Source organism: Thermobia domestica, chromosome 16, assembly GCF_964235325.1.
Source record: "Thermobia domestica chromosome 16, izTheDome1.hap1.1, whole genome shotgun sequence".
Classification (NCBI taxonomy): domain Eukaryota; kingdom Metazoa; phylum Arthropoda; class Insecta; order Zygentoma; family Lepismatidae; genus Thermobia; species Thermobia domestica.
The window spans coordinates 108,051,034-108,073,417 of NC_137469.1; the positions used below are offsets into that span (position 1 = coordinate 108,051,034).

General features: G+C 34.6%; 1 protein-coding gene across 1 annotated transcript; it reads left to right on the forward strand.

The window, feature by feature from the left end:
• The first annotated feature begins 16,209 nt into the window (after positions 1–16,209).
• LOC145673317 (uncharacterized) lies at positions 16,210–22,149 on the forward strand. Its single transcript, XM_081742913.1, has 3 exons — positions 16,210–16,478; positions 18,646–18,787; positions 21,256–22,149. The coding sequence occupies exons 1-3, from the start codon at positions 16,393–16,395 to the stop codon at positions 21,355–21,357; spliced, it is 330 nt and encodes a 109-aa protein (XP_081599039.1). The 5' UTR covers positions 16,210–16,392; the 3' UTR covers positions 21,358–22,149.
• The last annotated feature ends 235 nt before the right edge of the window (positions 22,150–22,384 follow it).

Here is a 22,384-nt window from a genome sequence, read left to right on the forward strand (position 1 = left end):
CTCATCATTGTGTATCACCTAAGTTTAGTTGTGATAGAGAACATTCGTTGAGGTAGAAACTAAAGTGTCTCATAATTTCACATCTGTTGGAGCCAGAATTGACAATTTTGGATTGAAGATGTCAACACATCTGAATAAAGAATTATACACAACGAATGCAACACTAATGGGGGCTATATTTTCTCTCTCCATCTTGACTCCATAACTTACATAGTGGCTCTGATTGCAAGTATGCCCAAGGATTATTATAATGAATGGCATCCATTGTTAGTTCAGAGACCCTGTAACTTTTTACTGAGAGGATTTGTTACAATCAGCTAGCTGTCTTCAAAAGAATAAGTTATAATTTCCATTGTAATTTTAAAAAGCACAATTTGCAGAGAATTTTCAGGAAAATATTCCACAATTTGCATAATAATTTAAGCAAAATATGATATGCAAAGTGCCTCTTCTGGAATTACAATTCATATAAAAAAAATCATAATTCGCAAACTATTGTCATAGAAATACGTAATGTTTTGTATATTATATTTTACACAAATTACAATTAGCAAAATATCTTCATGGAAATATTACAATTTGCATTGTAATTATGAAAATTATAATTTCCGAAGTTACTTCATGGAAATGTCACGATTTGCGTTATAATTCATTAAATTTACAATTTGTAGTATGCTTCATGAAAATATGATACAATTTGCAGAATAATTTACAGATATTAGCGTTTGTAAAGTGTATTTGTAAGAATTCGATATAATTTGCACAATAATTTTCAAACATTGCAAACTGTCTGCATGAGAACACGTTGACTGAATTTTTCGCACGTATACATAACCTAACTTAAGGTTGATGTAAAGGGACAAGTTTTGCCGATAGATGTCACTACGGTCTTCATATCTCTCTCATGTATTTTTTACCATTTACGAAAATTTGCAATTTTTGTTACAAATTTCAACCTACAAACTTCAAATTTTTCGGGAAGGAACTTCATAACCTATCGAAGGCAACAATCCGTGCCAATTTTTCATTTAGAATTTTCCTCATTGTTGAAACAGTTCCATTGTTAAAGGTTTGGATATCCATCTCAACAATGAACCATTTCAACAATGAAGAAAATTTTAAATAAAAATTGGCACGGATTGTTTCCTTTAATAGGTTATGAAGTTCCTTCTCTAAACATTTGAAGTTTGTAGGTTGAAATTTGTAAGAGAAATCGTGTATTTTCGTGAAAGGTAAAAAATACATGAGAGAGATACGAAGACCATAATGTCATCTATCGGCAAAACTTGACCCTTTAAACCAACCTTAAGAGTTGTCTGGCGGAACAACTCTTCGTGGAACCCAATTATCAGTGTTGTAATTAGAATGGTTCAGAGGGCTCGAGACCTCATTCAAGTGTAAGAGGTATAATATTATATAGTTCATATTGCTATGTGAATTGACACGGGGATATCAGAGATTTCCCCCCTGATAAAAATGTATCTCCTGGAAAAGAAAATTTTTATCCCTAGCAGGGATAACTTCTTCCCCCCCCCTTTTTTTTAAGATTTTTTTCCAATAGTTATGAAGATGGGAACAGGGAACAACTGCCAAACGAAAAAGCACTTTTATTCGAGTTAAAACAGTTTATGAAATACTAGCATCAATTACCTGCTTCACTGGGTTAAATTAAGAAAAAATAATAATATGTTCCGTTAGTCAGTTACTTTTTTACTAATATTAAAGCGCTCTCTGATATATGGGATTTTCGATCATTTTCATAGTTCTCTCCCCTTCCCCCATATTGCTTGGCTGAATCAAGATTTAAACGACATCGGAAGTGACACTGCTTATCACAGCAACCCCGAAAACTATAGATTCGGTACTAATATCAGTCATTTTCGATGATTTTTATACATCTCCACCCTCCCCTCCCCATGTTGTAGGGCACTGTATCGGAAGTATCACTGTTCATCTCAGCGACCTCGAAAACCATGGATTCGACACTGACATTGGTCATTTTCGATCATTTCAATATATATTTCCCTTGTACCCCTCCCCCAAGTAGCGGTGCTGAATTTAGATCTAAATGGGATAGGACGTGTTCACTGTTCATCTCAGTGACCTCGAAAACCATGGATTCGACACTAATATTGGACATTTTTTATCATTTTTATATATTTTCCCCTCTCCTTGATTATTCATTAATAACGAGGACTCCCTCTTACTACCCATAACATATACCTCAGTATTCTCATTTCTGCCCAGAAGTGTACACACATCCCTTCCCCCCAACGAATTCTTGCTGTCCACAAAAATGGAGTTCGACTATTAGGTGTTTATTTAAACATGTTACACTAAAGCAAATGACGAATTCCTATAAGAGAACAAATACACGGTGGTCCGGAAGTGGGCGTACCCCCCATTAATTTCAACAATATAGTGTTAGTTATAGTAGAAGATCTGTACACAGTTACCTTGAAGTCGAGTCTTAAGAGTCATAAACATGAGTTATCCACCATCCATGTCGTAACACAGCTGAATTTTGAGCCAAGTTCTCGCAGATGTTTTGCGGAGATACTCCGGAGTCACGAGCGTGAGGGCGTGTTCCACAGCTGCTCGTAATTCCTGCGTTGTGTGATATCGAGTGTTTCTTACTTATTACTTTATGAAACTCCAGAGAGCATTGTCTGGTGTCGTCAGATCGGGACTTCTAGGAGGCCAGGCAAAGGGATCTGTGAAGATGCACAACCTCTTCCAATCCAGTGGTTAAGAAACTTAAGACACATTGTTGATTGCTCCAATTTCACTGCAAATAACTGTTACCAAGCGGAAAACAGCAGAAAACAAATGAACATGGATAGCAGTGTTGCCAGACAAGGTCAAGCAATGTTACCAAACAAATGTGGATAAAACCTAAAACCGTCAGAAAACACCAATTAGATTTACGCCCACTTCCGGACCACACTGTAGAAGTGCCCATTCTTCACACGGGAAGAATAAGATTTAATGAATATAAAACAAAAATTTGAATATTGTAAAAAAAAAAAAAAAGTCCTTTTCCCCTTTAGGTGGGAAATTGTCGATAATGCTGCATTACATGTTCTATTTTCGATTATTTATTTATATATAGAATTTCAGGCCTCCAACTTAAGCTAATACTCACATTAAGCATTTCCTAAATAAGGAATCGAAAATTGTAATACTGAAAATTGTCCCCTCGAAGTTTTGAAAAGACTGAAATACGGTTTTGATTAATTACAATTAGAAGTTTATTTACCAGGATTCTTACCTCCAACTTAAACGAATATTCATATAAAGTTTTTTCTTCTGTATGAAAAATCAGAAATTTGAACATTATAGAAATTCTTCCATTTCCCTATTAGAAATTGGATTGTCAAATCATGTGATAACTTATTTTTAATTAAGAATTTAAATACCGAATTCCACTCTAACTGAAGAAAATTCTCACATTTGGCAGTTTCGCAATAAAGAATCAACATTCGTAATATAGAAATTACTCTTTTTTCCTATTTAAGAGCGGAATTTTCGAAGCACTGGAAAAACAAGTTCGGTTATTCTTAATGTGAAGTTCATATGCCAAGTTCTATCTTTCTAATGTGAAACATTTCATTCTTGAAAAAAAAAAAAAAAATTGAACCATCTTTAACCCCGATAAAGACATGTATCTAAAAAAAATTCTTTCTTATAATTTGATTTTACGGTAAGAGGGTTTCCTGTCTAAATTTTATGTTTCTAGCTATAGTAATATGTTCTTTATGTTGATGAGTCAGTCACTTTTATATAATAGTATAGATCTGAAAGGGAAAAAATCTAAGCAGCGTCAACACAAATTAATTACGAATTTCCTATTTCTAAGGTGGTTTTCCCAAGAACCATACTTTAAAATCATCATTGCACACAATAACCCTTCTCAAATCATCATTCTGGTGGCACCTTTGCTGGTAAACCGTGCGGAAAATGAAACTGTAACGAATATGGAAAGAAAAATTCTGAATTCCCTGAGGAAGAGGAAAAAATATATTAATTTAATGATAGTCAAAATTATTACACGATAATGATTAATATAATACATTTAGAAGTTAGGAAAGTAAGACATACCGCTACTGTGGAGACAGCATCACGCCCACATAAGCCTGCAGAGAAGAGGGTAAATGGTAGAAACAGTTATAATAAACTTTATTTGAGGCGCCTAGCATCAAAATCCGCCACATTCATTTGGCTTAGTTTCGAGTAATCTTGCAAAACGGAAGTGAAGCTCCATATACACGCTTACAAAGTCCCATATTTGAACTAGTTTTTTTAGTATGAAATATTAAGCTTTTAAGCGAAATTCTGTTTCCATGGAATTTCTTTAGATCAAACATATAACAATCGATATATAATTCAATTTCAGTAAAAAATGGATTTGATGATTTTTGATACTAGGCGCCTCATTTATTATTTTATTTTTAGATAATGCTATAATACCTAATTACAAACACAGAATTAACACACACAACACAAGCAAGTACCCGATATTAAGTAATCAAAAGGTCGAATCGCTTCATCTAGTGTTACTCACCAAACAAGATTTTTTGTGTCCTGATACTTTTGTTAATTTCATCTAGAAATCAGAATTCTTTTGCGTCACGAGAAGTCCACGAAGGATGTGATATAAAAACATGTAAACCATATTCACCATTGTGCATTGTATGACTTTTGCATCTTTAAACGTTGATAGTCTTCATTCTGTTTTGTTCATACAATCATTTTCTCTATTTATAGTTTTGTACTATGGATCATATAATACTAAAACAACGTTTGAGAATTGAAACTTGGGCGAACTTGCCCAAGAGACTCATAAAGTTTCCCATGTCGTAAAATCGTCATGGTTCTCATCGCGTCTTGAATGTAAAACGGTATTTCTTGTCTCGTGATCATCACTATTTTTATCCCTAACATATGAAACCGTACACAATACTCATTTACAGAGTAAAGATTTTTAGGGATGGTCTTTACAGTAAAAAGGGGGCAATAAATGTCTTATAAAATAGGTTTAAAGACCGGCAAAAAAGTGCTAACTCCTTCAACTTGTATTTTGACAACTAACTCTTCTAATTAGAAACAATTTAATGAAAATCACATATATCTCTATGATATAATGGAAATCACATATGACTCTATGATATAAAAGAAATCTCATATATCTCTATAATATAATGGAAATTACATATATCTCTATAATATAATGGAAATCACATATGTCTGTATGATATAAAAGAAATCTCATATATCTCTATAATATAATGGAAATTACATATATCTCTATGATATATAGGAAATCTCATATGTCTCTATGATATAATGGAAATCACATATATCTCTATGATATAATGGAAATCACATATATCTCTATGATATAAAGAAAATCTCATATATCTCTATGATATAATAGAAATCACATATATCTCTATGATATAAAGGAAATCTCATATATATATATATATATATATATATATATATATATATATATATATATATATATAATGGAAATCACATATATCTCTATTATCTATATAAAATGTGTGGACTACACACTTATATTAATTGTCATCAGAAGAAGAAAAATTGTGCTTGACAATGCTAAGCAGTTCTCAAATATTAGATGGAAATCCGTTCCTAATTTGAGAAAAAATATCTCAAAGAAAACTACAAAGGTTCAAATTTACGAACACTAACAGTAAATAACTACAGACTACATTACAATTAAGGAAATGAAAAGAAAAGAAACTCACTTTGAACCGAGAATAATGACATAAACAAATCAAAACTAAAAATAAAAATACCTTGCGTAAAAGCACATAGACAATTCTAATATATTATTGTGTTTTAAAGCAAGAATAACAAAATAAAAATGTTGTAATGAAATATGTTTTTAAAAATGAATATCAGTGGGGTACAATTTTCCAAATTAGCAGTGTAAAGATGATAAAAGGGAATGAGAGGCAATGGGGGGGGTAAAGGGGGTAAAGGGTATTCAACATTTCAAATTTTACTATAGCTCACTTATAATCCTACACACAAAAAAGGGTTTTAAAATCTACAATGTGGTTTGTGTTAGCAGTCCAAAATCTAGCCTGTTTTGCGTAAAAAAAAAGCTTATTTCTGGTCATCTAGCCTATTTTCTTCAGAGGTTGTTGGCAACACTGTCCAGTACATTAGCAAAAAGGGGAAAAAGGGATTTTTTTCGATAAAACGTGAAAATCCAAGGAAATTCTTGGGCTGACTAATTGATCAATATAAATGCATAAATTTTTATTTGTTCTTCAGAAATAAAACAATGCAATAGTAATAGTTTGTGTTGTTCAAACTAGCATAATTTACACCCATTGTTGGCTGCGTGTATTTGTGTGTCCCTTTTTTTGTAAAAAAAAAAAAAAAAGAAAGAAAACGAAAAAAGGAAAAGTGAGAAAACGGAAGCAAAAAACAAATGAATAAAACAAATGTGGTTGGTACTTCCTTTAATATAGCTAAATTAATCTTATCATATAACTTCTGTCATAAGAATTGGACACTCAACAATCTAGAAAAATTTGATAAGAAAAGGGAAAATTTGAAAGAAAAGGGAAAGTTTTGTGTCAATTGAGGGAAATTTTCTCAAGAAAACCTACGAACACTGGTGCCACTGTATCGCATCCTAACAATAATGGATGGACACTTACCACGCTATGTGCAGTAGAATACTTTAATGGTGTTGAGTACTAAGTACCAATGTCAACTTTCTCTTTTAGCCCATTGATTTAAATGGGGAATTATTTTCTGTTTTCTTTCAAACGATCTGGAATTTTAATTATGTAGTTTTACTTGATTTTTCTTCGTCTTATTTTTTTTTTCAAAATGAATTTACATTATACGCATATATGAGAAACTCGGAGGAAGACAATGGTAAGCCCACATCCAGTGAAACTGAGTTATTAGGTCGAATGGGTTGTGATCGAACCACAGAAGAGTACGTAGGTATTTTAATTTCGGAAATGTTCCTGCAGATAGCAGAGATAGCTTGTTTGATATATGTCCTTATATTGAATTTCATGGGAGTGTTAAACTTTTTTTTTTTCTTCTCGAAAGTTAGAAAATGTCACTTACCATTGTCTTCATGTTTTAAATTCAATATTAGGTCTACTTAAATTAAATTTTATTATTAAATATTAAAATTATACGTATATAACAAAATGTTATATATATATATATATATATATATATATATATATATATATATATATATATATATATATATATATATATATATATATATACAAGGGCCAGTTAAATAGATTTTAGGTGGGTTCGCCAATAGTCGACCGCTGAAAACAAATCTTACTTTTAACCACTTATAAAACGTGATGATTTCATAATATTTGACAAAAGTGAATTATTTGCTTTATTTTGGTTATTTTGTACCATACCATGTGTTAACTGCTCACTTTTAAAATTTTTCAGTGATATAAAAATACGTTTTACGAAAACTCATCAAAATTCCCACTTGTCGACCATCATTGCTCAGTAGTCGACCGCATTCATGCTATTAGTCGACCGCGCGCAATTTCTATCGTTTCTATCCCGTAGAAGCAATTGATTGCCTTAGGTGATATTTGGAAATTGTATTATTCATGAGATTTGAAGTTGTCAAAACGATGATATAGATTTTATTTAATTTTCTTTAAGGTTTTCTCCTTAGTGATTATAAATGAAAGAATCAAGTTATTAGGGTTTGATACATAGCTACTTTATTTGGAATAAGGGCCGCGGTGGCTCAGTGCTGGAGCGTTCACCTCTGGCGCTTGGGATCCCTGGTTCGATCCTAGCTCGCGCCAAATGAACTTTGTGGTGGACAAACACCGTGTGCGTGGGTTTCCTCGGGATTCTTCCGTTTTCTCCCACTTTCTTCATTTCACCATTTCACTAATAATCTCATCATCACCGTCTCCTTTAGCCTAGCCGGCATAACCGTGGGACGTAAACCTCAAAGGTTTTTATTTGGAATAATAGATTTGAATATTAAATGGTTCTTCCATATGAAACAAGAATTCTCTCCTGCGTTACACGTTATCTTGTCATTTATGTTACGGCTTTACAAATTCTAAACAAAGTACGAGACACTAATAATTTATAAAATCCTAAGTGTTTACGCTTCCCCCGTGTGAAATAGATTTCTCTCTCGTGTTAGATTTCTCTCCTGTGTTACTTGAGCACACCAAGTTATCTTCTCATATATGATAAGGTTTCTCTCCTGTGTTACTTGAGCACACCAAGTTATCTTCTCATATATGATAAGGTTTCTCTCCTGTGTTACTTGAGCACACCAAGTTATCTTCTCATATATAATAAGGTTTCTCTCCCATGTTAGGTTTCTTTTCTGGGTTCTTTGAGCAGATCGAGCTATCTGTTCATATATAATAAGGTTTCTCTCCTGTGTTACTTGAGCACATCGAGTTATCTTCTCATATATGATAAGGTTTCTCTCCTGTGTTACTTGAGCACATCGAGTTATCTTCTCCTATATGATAAGGTTTCTCTCCTGTGTTACGTGAGCACACCAAGTTATCTTCTCATATACGATAAGGTTTCTCTCCTGTGTTACTTCAGCACACCAAGTTATCTTCTCATATATGATAAGGTTTCTCTCCTGTGTTACCTGAGCACATCGAGTTATCTTCTCATATATAATAAGGTTTCTCTCCCATGTTAGGTTTCTTTTCTGAGTTCTTTCAGCAGATCGAGCTATCTGTTCATATATAATAAGGTTTCTCTCCTACGTTACTTGAGCACATCGAGTTATCTTCTCGTATATGCAATGGCGTATTTAAGAGAGGGGGTTTCCGGGCTTAAGTCCCCCCCGAAACTGTATTTACTATATGAAAGTAAATGAAATATCTTGCAGAATTTTCACATTTCCAGGAACAAAGTTAGCCAACCCCCCCCCCCCCGAAACAAAATTGTAAATACGCCACTGCATATATGATAAGGTTTCTCTCCCATAGTTTTCTCTTCTGAGTTACTTGAGCACATTGAGTTATCTTTTCATGTAATAACATTAAGTTCCCGATTGTTTGTTCAGATAATTTATATGGTACAATCTGCACACAGGAACAGCTTATCTGCAAGATCTTCCCATGCATAGCCAGATAAATCGGTACATCGAAGATGAACCATTTATCACACTGATCGCAACCTACTGGTTTATCCTCACTTTCCAAAGCAAAATCGTTAATTATCACTCCACATCCTGGGCATATGGCTCCATCGCCGTAGTCAATTACATCTTCATTGTGATGTTCTTCTACAACAGCAGTAGTCGTCTTCTTCAATCTTTGGATTTTCCAGCTTGTTGTTATTTTTTGCTGTTCTTTCATCTCTTTCCCTCCTCTAGTTTCTTCTTTTCTTGTTTAGTAGTCAGTACTCGGCGATATTCTTCTGAGCTAATTGCAAACGGTATCTTCTCTACTTTCCTCTGAGGCTTTTTGACTGGATTCTTGGGCCAGAACAGATGCTTTTTACAAGTTGGGGTTATGTTTATTGATCTGATAGTTTTAGGTGTTGTTGCGATATTCTTCTGAGTTGATTCACTTAGTCCAGCATTAGCATCGGTTTCAATGTCTTTGTTTCTTGCTGTGCTTCTGGTATAGAAACCAGAGCTTCAGTAGGAGGTTCTCTGAGAGAATAAGTATCTTGCCGAATATCCTTCGTAGGTTCAGTTTCATTCAGTGGAGTTGATGTGTTACCTTTCTTCTCATTTGATGGCACAAATTCTGGAATAGAAGCTTCCTTTCTCAAAATAATTAAAGGCCTCTCTAATTCTGTTGCTGGAACAGACATAACTAATTCTTAGTTTGGTACAATATTGATTTCCTCTTTCTCATGTGTAGCAATGGCGTCGGATTCCTCAGCTTTCGTTGATAGAATAGGTGCTATATTCACTCTGTTTTCAGTTGTTGGATTGGCTTCAGCAGCCAATGACTGGAGAGGATCATTTACTATATCTTGACTAACAGTAAGAGTAGCTTGAGAGAAGTATTCATTGTTATTATCAACTACAGGGATTTCACCAACTACAACTTCGTCATCTACTGGTAATCTGGCACTTGTGTAATCAGTATGTAGTATTTTGTCCATCGGCTCTTCTGCTGGAAGTTTCAAAATTTCAAGGACCTTGTTGAAGTCAACCGTAGCCTTTTGAAGTTCATCCTTGTAGACAGTAAGAAGATCTGCTTCACTAACGTTTGGCTGAGTGGGAGTACTCTCTATGATTTTGCATACACTCTTGATGCATTTTGTGCAATCAATGGCCTCCGGATTGAAAGGATACAATCCACATTTGCGAAATCCATTCTTTGTTGTTGACGGTGTAGCTGCTGTTTCTAGGACCTCTGCAATAAGTGGTGCAAACTGAACTCTTGTAATGGAAGATAAATTATGTTCTGTTAGATAGCTGCGGACAACGAATTTCCAATTTGCTTTTAACGCCTTAACGGATACCTCACATGGTTGCAAAATATGCGTTGCATGAGGGTACATGGCATACAATATGATCTTCTTGTTGTCATAAAATTTGCTTACTTTATAAGTTAAGTAAGTTTTGTGACCATCGATGAAAAGTATTACAGGCTTAGGTATATCGTGATCGAATAGCCATTTATTGAAACCATTGGCGACCCATTCAAAGAATGTCTCGCTAACCATCCATCCAGATTCGGATTGTCCTATCACAATCGAAGAGGGAATATTGGACACAATATCTCTGGGTACTCGGGACTTGTATGAAGAAACAATCATTGGAGCAACTGTTTCTCCCGAATGTTCCTAGGAAAGTAAGGGTTTCCTTTTCCTTACCTAGAAACTCATAAATATTCTTCCAGCGTTTTGGTCCCAAAATTTTCCCGGATAGTGAGCGCAATTGAAAAGAAGATTCATACGCGTTAAAAATTCTACGTGGATCTTCTAGAATGAAAAGATGGTTCGTACTGGTGAGGTGGTCTTAAGATCATGGCACGCGTGCTAGCCATTAGACCAGCGAGGATGGGCTTCTTTTCGAGTGTAAAAAACTTGGTTTCACATTGAAATAAGAGATTGTCAGCAAAAGAAACTTTCAACTAAGTTACTAAACAAATTCCAGTCAGCAAAACGCGAAACACAGTATGAAAAATGTGGTCGACAGGTGGCAAGAAATATTCCGATAGTCGACCAACATGAGAAACAGGCGGTCGATTTTTAGAATATGTCACGAAATCAAAAATGTTATATATGCAAGTTGAAAAGCAGACCTTAATACCAAACAGGAAATAAATTGAAGCAATTTGGCGAATTCTCTAATAATCCAATAATCGACCACCCTTGGTCGACAATTGGTTTGTATGAGAAAGAAAAAATGCCAAATTCCGACCACATTTTAACACGTATTTTTTTTATTTAATACTTTCCAGTTATTGACAAATTATGCTGATACAGCTTCTAGACTAACTTAGTTATGTAACAGAAACATTTCTTACCTCCGTACTATCTATATCCTCAGAAAAACGAAAAACAACAGGAGCACAAGATTCTCATTACACGGTGATGTAAACTGCTTCCTTGAGTCGTAATATTACAGATACGTCGAAATTTATTGGTCAAAGACGACCAGCTAGCCAAAGGAGAGTGAAACAATGAATGTCATTGGAAGTATATGATGCAAGCTTTATCATGAATTACTTTTCGCCCCATAAGACCATCAGATATACTGTATTTTATAGACACAAGAGAAAGCAAAAATGGTCGACTATTGGATGATGGTCGACTGGTGGGGAACTCACCCTATTCGAAAAGCAGAAACGTAGTGAACTAGACAGTTCTATTTTGCATGTGATACCTTTGCCACAATTCACCTATCTACTATTGGTATGCCGCTATTTACAGAACCCGCAAAAAATGCTAAATCTATCTACAGTTGCAAATCGAAAGCAGCTAGATTGAGTTGTGATAACGGTATCACATGCAAAATCGTATTGTCTAGTTCACTACGTTTCTGCTTTTCGAATATTTTTATTTGTTTTAAAGATATTACAGAAAAACTCTAAAATTAGCGGTAGTTTAATTTCGCTGTAGTGAAGATTCTTAAGTTTCCCATTTAGAAAAAAATACTTTTTTTTTTACAAACATTCTCCAAGGTCACGTTGTTGGTATCAGGCTGATTTTTTTTAACGATTTTGTTCAAACTGAAACTACGGTAGACTTCCATTGTGAAACTACGATAGACTACAGTAGACTACGTGAACTCAATACCGAAACTGGTCGTAGCAAATCTACGTCTAACTTTCAGTTCATAATATAATAACAGTCAGAGACGGAACGTATGCTTGGGACGTTGAAACTATATCAAAAAGTCATTTCTTGCGGTTTTTCACCGTTTTTTATTTACTAAATTAAGACTAATATTCAAACCGGAAAGATGTACTAGATTTCTACAACTTCCGGTTCCCCTAGAGTAAGATACAGAACTTCCTACTGGCTAACCGGTTAGCGTACGCGCGTTTGGTATAGGAGACTCAGATTCGAATCCCGTCAGGAGTTCATCTGGTTCGGATCCCAATTATAGGTCCACGTTTCATATGGCCTCAATGCTGAAAGGGACGCTAAACCCAAAATCACTTATTACTCACTAGCAAAATAAAGTTGCAAATGAAACATGTTTTTGGACGCTTAATCAATTACAGAAAACTGCTTGCTATCTATTACCAGTTTTGCTCTATGGAAATCTATGGTTTCTTGAGATGTTTAATCGATTTAAAAAATTGCTTGTTACTACCTGCAATATTAGAATTAGTCCCAAAAGCGACAGTCCTACTAGCGACAGGAACTGTTATCTGTTTTATGAGCGACCGATTCATTTACATTGAGATGATGGAAGATGATATGATTCCATCTTGTAAAATATGTTTGCCTCTGCCGTTATTAGCGCCCGAACAACCTTGGTATGAAATATGTACGTGCCAATGATACTGTTCGTTAAATATATTTTTCCTCTACTGTGAGTGCAAATAAAACTTATTTTAATTTTAAGTTAGATTTGACATAAAACATATCAACTAACTTAACGAGATAAAGGGATATTTCCAAGAAAAGTATATTCCTATGTAATTATTGAAAATCCAGTTGCAATGTCCCCTTTCTTCAAAAGTTCTGTTTTCTGTACTTAATTTGATTCAAATCTAATTACTCACTAAGTACAGTAATATATTTTATTTTGAAAAACTTAAACGTGTAACAGTTTCGCCAACTATTTACTTTTTAGACTTCCTAAGACTCTATGAATTTAAAAAAAATGTCAATGATAAAAGACAGCTTTTGAGATCCCTTACATTTGATTGACTATTCTCAACCAATCCCACCAATTACAATGCAGTTCACTCTAAACAATTCAAAAGGTAAACAAACTCCTTAAACTACCTTCCCCCTTATTGTAAGCTACTAAAACGTAAACTAATTGCTTTTGTCTTCCTCCCTTTTTTGACTTATACATAAAAGCTTGTCGTGTAGCAATCTGATATAATCCCTTATAACTAGACGAAATGTTGTCCGGCGAGAGATTTGTAACTTGTGTAATAATTTCTTCGAATACACAGTGTTTTTTAGATTTCTTTGATATCCTCAAGTGGTGAACATCTTTTTTCCATGGTCGCCCGATGGAAAGGCAAGGGGTCGCCGCCCTGACTCACAAAAATGTATACGTAATATAGCAAACCACGTATATTAAATACCAGATATACCAGACGTGATACAGCAACCATGACTCTCCCTGGAAAATTTTCTTCGGGCGCCCCTACCTCTTTCTAATGTCTTTCTTATGCCATAAACATATTCAATTTAAACTTATACTCCGTGTCATTTTAATATGAAATTTTTAATTATATTAGAATCATAGACAACGGCGGAGAGTCAATGTATTCATAAAAATTAATTCAAAAATATAATATTAGGAAAAACGTTTGAAAGTTTGTTAATATAATGAGAGTATTCTCACGTATTAAATTCAGGTAGAGCGAAATTTTTCATAGTACATTTTGTTAGGTTCTAAATCACATTAGCATGAAACAAGTTAAAGAAGAGAGAACCTTATCTTCTTCCATTATCTTAGTATGAACGAATCGGTGACTCATAGCGCAGTTAACAGATCGAATCGGTCGCTCATAGGACAGTTAACAGTTTCTGCCGCTAATAGGACTGTCGCAAGTGGGAAGACACCCAATATTACCGTTTTTGTTTTATATTGACTAGCGTTGAAACCAGGAGTTGTTAATTTCTACCACTTTCGGTTTGAATAGAAGGTTATGGATGAGATGGAACCTATTCCTAGAATGATGAATCGATTCCGAAAAAGGGAAATTTGTTGCTGTTTTTTTTTTTTTTTTTCAATTATTTGCTCCAAGTAGATCAATATTGAAACCGGAAGTAGTAGTCAATTTCAATCACTTCCAATGTACACCTTGTCTCAAAAAGGTTGAGCGCATTCTTTACTGGTGTTTTGAGGCAATAATTTTCTAAGTCCAGCTTCGGGTATCTTCGGGAAAAAGTAAGCCAGGTTCGAACCTCCAAGCCAGCCTTTGCAATCGGGAAAAAGTTTGCAGATGTGTTTTTCTTCTTTTAAATATAATAAGACTTGTTACCAAGTGTTTAAAAAAGCAACATTGATTGAAATACTTAATGATACAATATTTCGAAACCTTTTTTTTTTTTTTTTAATGTTAGCACATGCTTGTTTGTCATTTAGCTCTCCATACGTAATGGAACATTTAAATACGTTAAGGAATCTTTCCATATGTAAAAGAATGCTCAAAGTTAAGAAATAGAACATAATTATCGCCTGAGTACTAAAATAAAAGTCAAAGTAGAACAGAAACAGTGTTTGTAATGGATATGAATGTCATAATTATCTTGAGATCCGTTATACCTCGCTAGAAGGTTGTGTTAGCTCATTGGTAAGCTGTCGGATTTCAACTCATAAGGTTGAGGGTTCGAATCCCGTGTAGGCTAATCCTTTTTTTAAAATTATATTTTCCGCAATGCATGAAAAATTATATAAAATAATTACATTAGAATACATAAGTTGTGTATATATAACATAATCATTGCAGAACATAGTAATTATTATGTTTAAAATATAACATCTGAGATAATTTTCACAGTAGGTTGGTATTATATATGAGGATGTAAATACAAGTTAAGAAACTCGTTCAATAGCAATAAATAAATCATGTAGTGTATTTATTTGCAGCTATTTGTCATATAGAGGGTAATCCTCAACATTCATAATACAGAATGTCATTTATGTTCTTGAAAAGTTATTCGATGCATAAACAGAAGGTATAAACAGAGAATCCAAAGTCGGAACGCTCGCAAAAAAAAATTCATGAACCCCAAAGGTCACGTGAGCAGACTGGAATTGTCCTTATGAAGCATGCCACAGCAGAAAGTCTTTACATAGATTTTCAATTCAATTCCTGATATATGCTTTTGCAATGTGGAGGTGGTGATGCCTTGAGTCGGCCTCTCTCGCTCGCTCGCTCGCTCGCTCGCTCACTCTCTATTTATACAGAATATAAAAGTGGATTTATGTGTGTATTTCAACATAATTCTGATATATCTAGAGCAATTTTAACTATATTTCTTACAGTCTGGAAAAAGAGTACTGTCGGGATACATATCAAAAATGCTAGAAACGGGTCGATATTAGTATCGAATCTATAGTTTCGTGGTCGCTTAGGTGAATAGTTCTACTTTCAATTCAAGTCCAATTAAGCTTCCATTAGCACCCAGGGTGGTTACGTAGCGACATAAAGATATCGAAATCATTCGATATTAGAATCGAATCGTAAGTTTTCAGCGCCGCTAACAGTGCAGCATTTCCCATTAGTCCACATTAGTCCACATTTCACATTAGTCCCATTGCCTAGAGGGCAACATATTTGCAGAGTGCAAAGTTTAAAACTTGAATAATATTTTAATTTTTTCCGTATGAAAAAGTTATAAATCAAGAGCAAATATACTATTTCACGAACATTGAGATAATATATAGACCTAGAGGTGCCCTTCCCTATGTCGCAGTGTTGATTCGAGCGAACTCTCGATTGTAGCGTTCGATTCGAGATATCCCTTCCCAAGATGGCGTATTCCGCAATTTACAGTCAGCTGATATATGTAAACAAAGAAAACGTACATATCGAACTCTATTTGTATACAATGTACAAGGATTAGATAGGTCAAGGTATCGACCAACTTTAAGCCTTCCTTGAGTTCTTTAACAGTATAGTCATTCATTTTTTGGTATGGATTTTGTTGAATGTGGAAGAACAAATATAAAAAAACTATTACTTTGCGATGACTAATGATGTATCAAGACATACGAGGCACATGGAAAATCCACTGGAACTGTATAACGATAATCAATTCTTTGAGAGCTACAGGTAAGTCAACTATGCGTTTTGATTTTAACTTTTATGCTAATTTAATAACAGTAACATAGTGAAAAAATAACAAATATTCATTCTACAAACTAAGTATGAGTAGTTTCACTCATTTTCCTTTACTTTTCTGGCAATTTTTACAGTTGTATTCGCTACGGATCGTAGAACCTATTCTCGTTGGGTACTTCTCCCTTTGGACCTTTCGTTTTAACTTTTTCGTCACATTTTTTGAACCAAGAAACGTCTATTTCATGGCGTTGTATACTATGTTTAAATTGCTGTAATCATAAGTTTCATTTAGCCTATGTGTAAAAAAAATCCCAAGTATAATTTATAGTTTCAAGTTTACAGCAAACTTCTTAACACAATAACTACATATTATTTTACTACCATGCAATAACAAAATAGGTTAGGGTGGTTTAGGTTAGAATAACTTAATTTTCACAGGAGATCCTTGTAATACATCTAGTGCAAGATACAATAACATAATAACCATACGCATGGATGCTGCACAAGGTTAAGACAGAAAATCGTGCAACTCAGGAACCAAGGAACATGAAGAGAAAGGAAAGTAGGACCTTATATATAGTCTATTACCAAAATTCATTACTTGTGTAAACAAATCTTATACTTGATACTGGTTTGTGTTTGTATAAAATTAAATTGGCAGAAGGAAATTATTTACGTGCTCAACTTGTATCTCAATATATCGGCACGTTCGTATCATTAGATTAAGAAGGTAGTGTTTTGTTGTCTTTAGCCAAAAAGTATAATGCAATTCGGAAGCAGACACAACTTACATAAAATGTAAAATGTTTACGATTTGCTACCGAAGTAGACACAAGATTAGGTTAGGCAGGCTTTAATTGTACACAATGTAAAATTTTCACAATTTGGTCTATTCTAGATTAAGTATACATGTTTCAATTCATTAATTATGACTTCTTTTGGTCCGGAAATGGATCTTGTAAATTGTTTCGGCCTATGTTTAGCAGAAGGGGTCCAGCTCTTTTCTCTAAAAAATGTTACAGTTTTGGTAATTTCTGTTCACATTCGGTTAGTTTAGGATAGGTTAGGTTAGGTTAGTTTAGTTTGTGTTATACTAGTGTAGAGGTCCTGTATAATCTTACAAAAATAGAATTTCGCTTATTTCTATTAATATTAGGTTAGTTTAGGTTAGTTCAGGTTAGCTTAGGTTAGTTTATGTTAGGTTAGGTTAGATTTGGTTACGTTATGTTACGTCTAAGTAATTGCATCATGCATTTCTCTTGTAAATTTTGTGTTTTTACGTGCTTCTGGACCGCTTTACTAAACACACTCCATTGTTTCTTATGGAGGGAATTGCATTCATATGTATAGATTAACTTTAGGGGGACTTAAACATTATATGACATACCTTGTGCAGACATGTCGTAAAAACGACAGTTCAAAAATCAAAAGTTAATTTGTGTTAGATAGCCTTTAAAGAGCACGAATGCTATTTAAACGAGTCAGGGCAGGGCGAAACTAATTGCCCCGCTCTGTAGCACGGGGCTACGTCCGAAGGGAGCAGGTGCGTCAGTGACGGTTGGTAGTGTTGAAGCTTTGTTTTGCTCCACTCTCTTGTACGTCACATATACGCTGCTCGTCTTGAGTGTCATTTACCATTGTGATATTCCTCGTTTTTCATGAAATTTTCAGTAGAGATACAGGGACCTTCAGAGAATACACCTGTGTAAGAGTAATGTTACGGAAATTATGAGGGGCGGACATAAAGGCCTATTCGGTTGTCCATATCTCCGCGCCTGGTTATTTCCGTAGCATGTCTCCTGCACATGTGTATTGTACAAAGGTTCATGTATTCAAAAACCGGTCTCACTTCCATTGTTCATATATTCGCACTGGTCATTTCTGTACCATGACTTCTACGCAGAAATAGAAATTCATTTTGAAGTATGAAATAAAACGACAGCAACCTAACCTAACTACTAACACCGCACTTATTTTTCTTCTCCAAACAGGTCATGGCCTGTCTTCCACCTTTAAATTCAGCTAACACGCTAATTTGATTTTCAAGTACTAACTGGAAATGTTTAGGTTAGGTTTTATTTCTGTTGATAATAGGTTTATTACACAAAGTGTGTCGATTTTGGTTTTAGTTTCAAACTGTATTCTTTTCTCGTTTCAGGTTTTCGAAAGTAATATTTCTGAGACAAATTTTTCCATTACTGGGAGACGATTTAGAAAATATTATTTTGCGGGAACGTTCACTACCAGCAATTCTTAAAGTACTCACGATTTTAAGATTCTATGTGAGTGGGAACTATCAGGTAGGCGCTATTTTCTTTGAAGCACATAACATATGAATTTGAAAATGTAGTTTGCCATTTTCAGTTTTCTTCAAAAACTAGTTTAATATTTTATTGCTCAATATTACCAGTAGTAAAATCATGTTTCTCTTTCATTATTTTCAGACCATACTATTATACAGGGTGTATCAAAAAGATTCATCCACTTTGGCAAGTCTGTATTTCTGAAACTAATAAACATATACAAATAGTTTTTGTTTTGAATGACAGGAAACTCAAAAAGTTTTTATTGCACCTGTTCATAGGTGTAAAATGTGCTCCCCGTGAGATGCACTGCATATGTCCATGCGGTATTCAAATTCGTCCCAAACTGCAGCTAGCATGTCTTCAGTTACAGCTTCCACAGCTGCCGTTATGCGATATCGCAATTCATTCAATGTACTTGGTAACGGAGGCACATAAACGGAATCTTTTATAAACCTCCACAAGAAATAATCACATACATAAGGTCAGGTGACCTCGGAGGCCAGTAATGTAACGCTGCATCATTTGGTCCAGTGCGACCGGTCCATCGTTGTGGAATCGTTCGATTTAAAAATCCTGCACTTTCCCATGCCAGTGTGGCGGTGCCCTATCCTGTTGGTAGATGAAATCATTCGAATTAGTCTCCAACTGTGGCAAAAGATAGTACTCAAGCATATCAAGGTAGGTTATCACCGTCACAGTGTTCTCGGCAAAGAAAAATGGACCGTACACCTTTTTTCGGGAAACTGCACAAAACACATTAACTTTTGGCGAGTCCCTCTCATGTTTTACAACTTCATGTGGGTGTTTCGTTCCCCATATTCGCACATTATGGCGGTTCACATTTCCATTCAAATGGCATGTTGCCTCGTCACTAAACACTAAGCGTTGAACAAGACTGTCGTCCTCTGCAATCTTGCCAAGAATGAAATTACAAAACTCCATACGTCGTTCTTTGTCACCTTCACAAAGAGCTTGCAGTAGCTGAATTCTGTATGGTTTCATGTGTAAACAACACGCAACACACGCCAGAGGGACATTGAGGGCATGTTGAGCTGTCGAGCTGCACAACGAACGGATTTCTGCGGACTGCGTGTAAAACATTGACGGACGCGCTTCACGTCTGCGTCGGGCACTCGAGGACGTACCGATGATTTTCCCTTACAAAAACAGCCTATTGTTCGGAATTGTTCATGCCATCGTCTAATGCTCTGTGCAGTATGAGGATCCACACCATATTTAGTACGAAAGTCACACTGAACAGTTATAACTGACTTGCACAAAACGTAGTACACAAAACGCTTTCTGTTGTCCAGATGCCATTTTAACCAGAATCGTAGTGGTCGTTCACTCAAGCACACTGCTGCTAGCTAGCGGAAACCATGTACAACTAGAGATTTTCCTCTTTCCAACAGTACGTTGCTCACTCAAAGACAGAATAGATACTATTATTGTTTAAAACTGGATGATTCTTTTTGATACACGCTGTATACTGGGTTACACATCGTATAATAGAAAATATACACCTTTGTAGTCCCCAATAAAATGTTACATCACCAAACACACAATGCAATTTCGATTATTTAATGGTGTTGAACATTTCACAGCAAAATTTTGTCACATAAACAGTAGGTACCAGCGATTATGTGATTATATTTTAATGGCGAATTATACAAAAAGGGTTTATGCTGTTATCTTTGTCTTATCTTTCCTAATAATCATTATTTTAATCTTTTACATAATTGCTCTTTTCTTTCTTGAAAGTTTTGCAGCTAGAAACCATGATTCAGTGCTAGATATCAAAGTTTATATCTGATGAATCAACCGCATAATTCGCAATACTGTTTGTTAATATGAAAGTCACTTTCGTAATTAATTTATATCATACTTTTAGAAAATAGCTCAGAACAAAAATAACAGATTAAATCAATTTATTCATGGTTCAATAATTTTCAACAAGATAAAGAACTATGCAAGTTGTTAAAGAGAAGAATATACACGTAGACATTTCTTCCTACTCTCCCATTGCATCTTCATAATTGATAATTGATAAAATTATGTAGGTGTCTTAGCTACAGCATTTGATGCAAAATAACATAATCTAAGAAACTTAGTTATATTTTCCATTTTCTGATTAATATAATTTATTTTACAGATATAAACAAATAAACTGTAAATTAGAGTTGTTAAACTTAACGGCAATGAGGCTGCTCCAAAAGGGATTTTATTAAAAATTAGCTAATCTTTTGCCATTTTTCATCTACTCATTCCTATAATCAAAAGTAAACACAAATGTGACTTGCCATAATTATAGGTAGCGTTGTTTCTCACGGGATAGGTGCATCTGAATAATTTTCAGTCTTATCACCTGAATAAATTTTGAAGTTGCTAAATTAGCAAAAAAGATTCCAAAAAGAGTATTCCTGAATTTTTTTATGTAACGTATTTCTGTGCTTGTTTTACAGATACACATTCAAGGTAACCAATTTCGTGAGCCACCCAACAATTTGCCAGCTTGTGAGGAAAGTATCATCAGTCTTTGCTCGTCGCCTGACGTATGTGATTGATTCCCCATTCCTGATTGTTTGAGGACAGTTCAAGTTCAATTTCATCAAATGGCTAGTATTCCTAGAGTTGTAGGATATATTGACTGTAGCTATATTCCAAAAAGAAATCCTCGCAGGAAAAGCAGTGAAACATTTAGAATCAGGAAATGCATCCTTAATGTACAAGTGGTGAGTGGCCCAAATAAAATGGACAACAGAAAATATTACTTAAGAAATATTGGAAATGGTTAGCTGTTCTTGCACAGACCAAAACGTTTAGAGCAGAGGAGTGTCCACGTGTATGCGTCACACAAAGGCTTCAACATATTGATGCTTGTGCGTGCGCATTATGTGAAAACAAGGAACGCTCTGTCACCGGATCCACCTCGTAACGATGATTCTTCTAATGACTGATCAGTTTGTATTGCTAATTTGACTGTAGTCCTTATTCCATCTTTATCCCTGTGCATTCATACTATGATAACTATTTTGAAAGTAAGCAAAGCGCAAATATCTGTGATATTGCAGCGCCAAATATTCTAACAAACAATATGAAGTGTTAATATCGGTTATTGATTTGTATATTCTTAAGACATTTACCACAGTAAATAAACTTCTTTCAGTACATTTGTAACTATTTGTTGTTCGAAATTTTATGTTTTATAACTTCATGCAGAGCAAACATTGTTGTACAAATCATTGTTACTCACAATGTCCATGCTTGGCTACTCGGCGTCCATATCGTTTTTTTTAAATGATTGTCAGACGTTTTCATAGGACGGTAATATATATGTTCAATACCTTTTCAATATTGTTTTCACTGCAATCAATTGTAAAATCTATTCTTAAAAAAAATGCAAAGTAGGCTTCATCGTAACCAAACGTCATAAACTTTAACATCTTGTTCTACTGTATGCGGCAAAACAAACAGTACTGAAATCACATCGCTTAAATTTATTTATTTATTGTACAACATAATGAAACATAAGAAGATTGGCAAATGCATGTCAACTAAATGTTACTCAACACATATTGTAAATTTATGGTT

Excerpts from the sequence above, each read along its gene's own strand:
- LOC145673317 (XM_081742913.1), top strand. The coding sequence starts at position 16,393 with ATGACTAATGATGTATCAAGACATACGAGGCACATGGAAAATCCACTG. Across the intron at positions 16,479-18,645 it reads CAATTCTTTGAGAGCTACAG|GTTTTCGAAAGTAATATTTC; the intron begins GTAAGTCAACTA and ends TTCTCGTTTCAG. Across the intron at positions 18,788-21,255 it reads ATGTGAGTGGGAACTATCAG|ATACACATTCAAGGTAACCA; the intron begins GTAGGCGCTATT and ends CTTGTTTTACAG.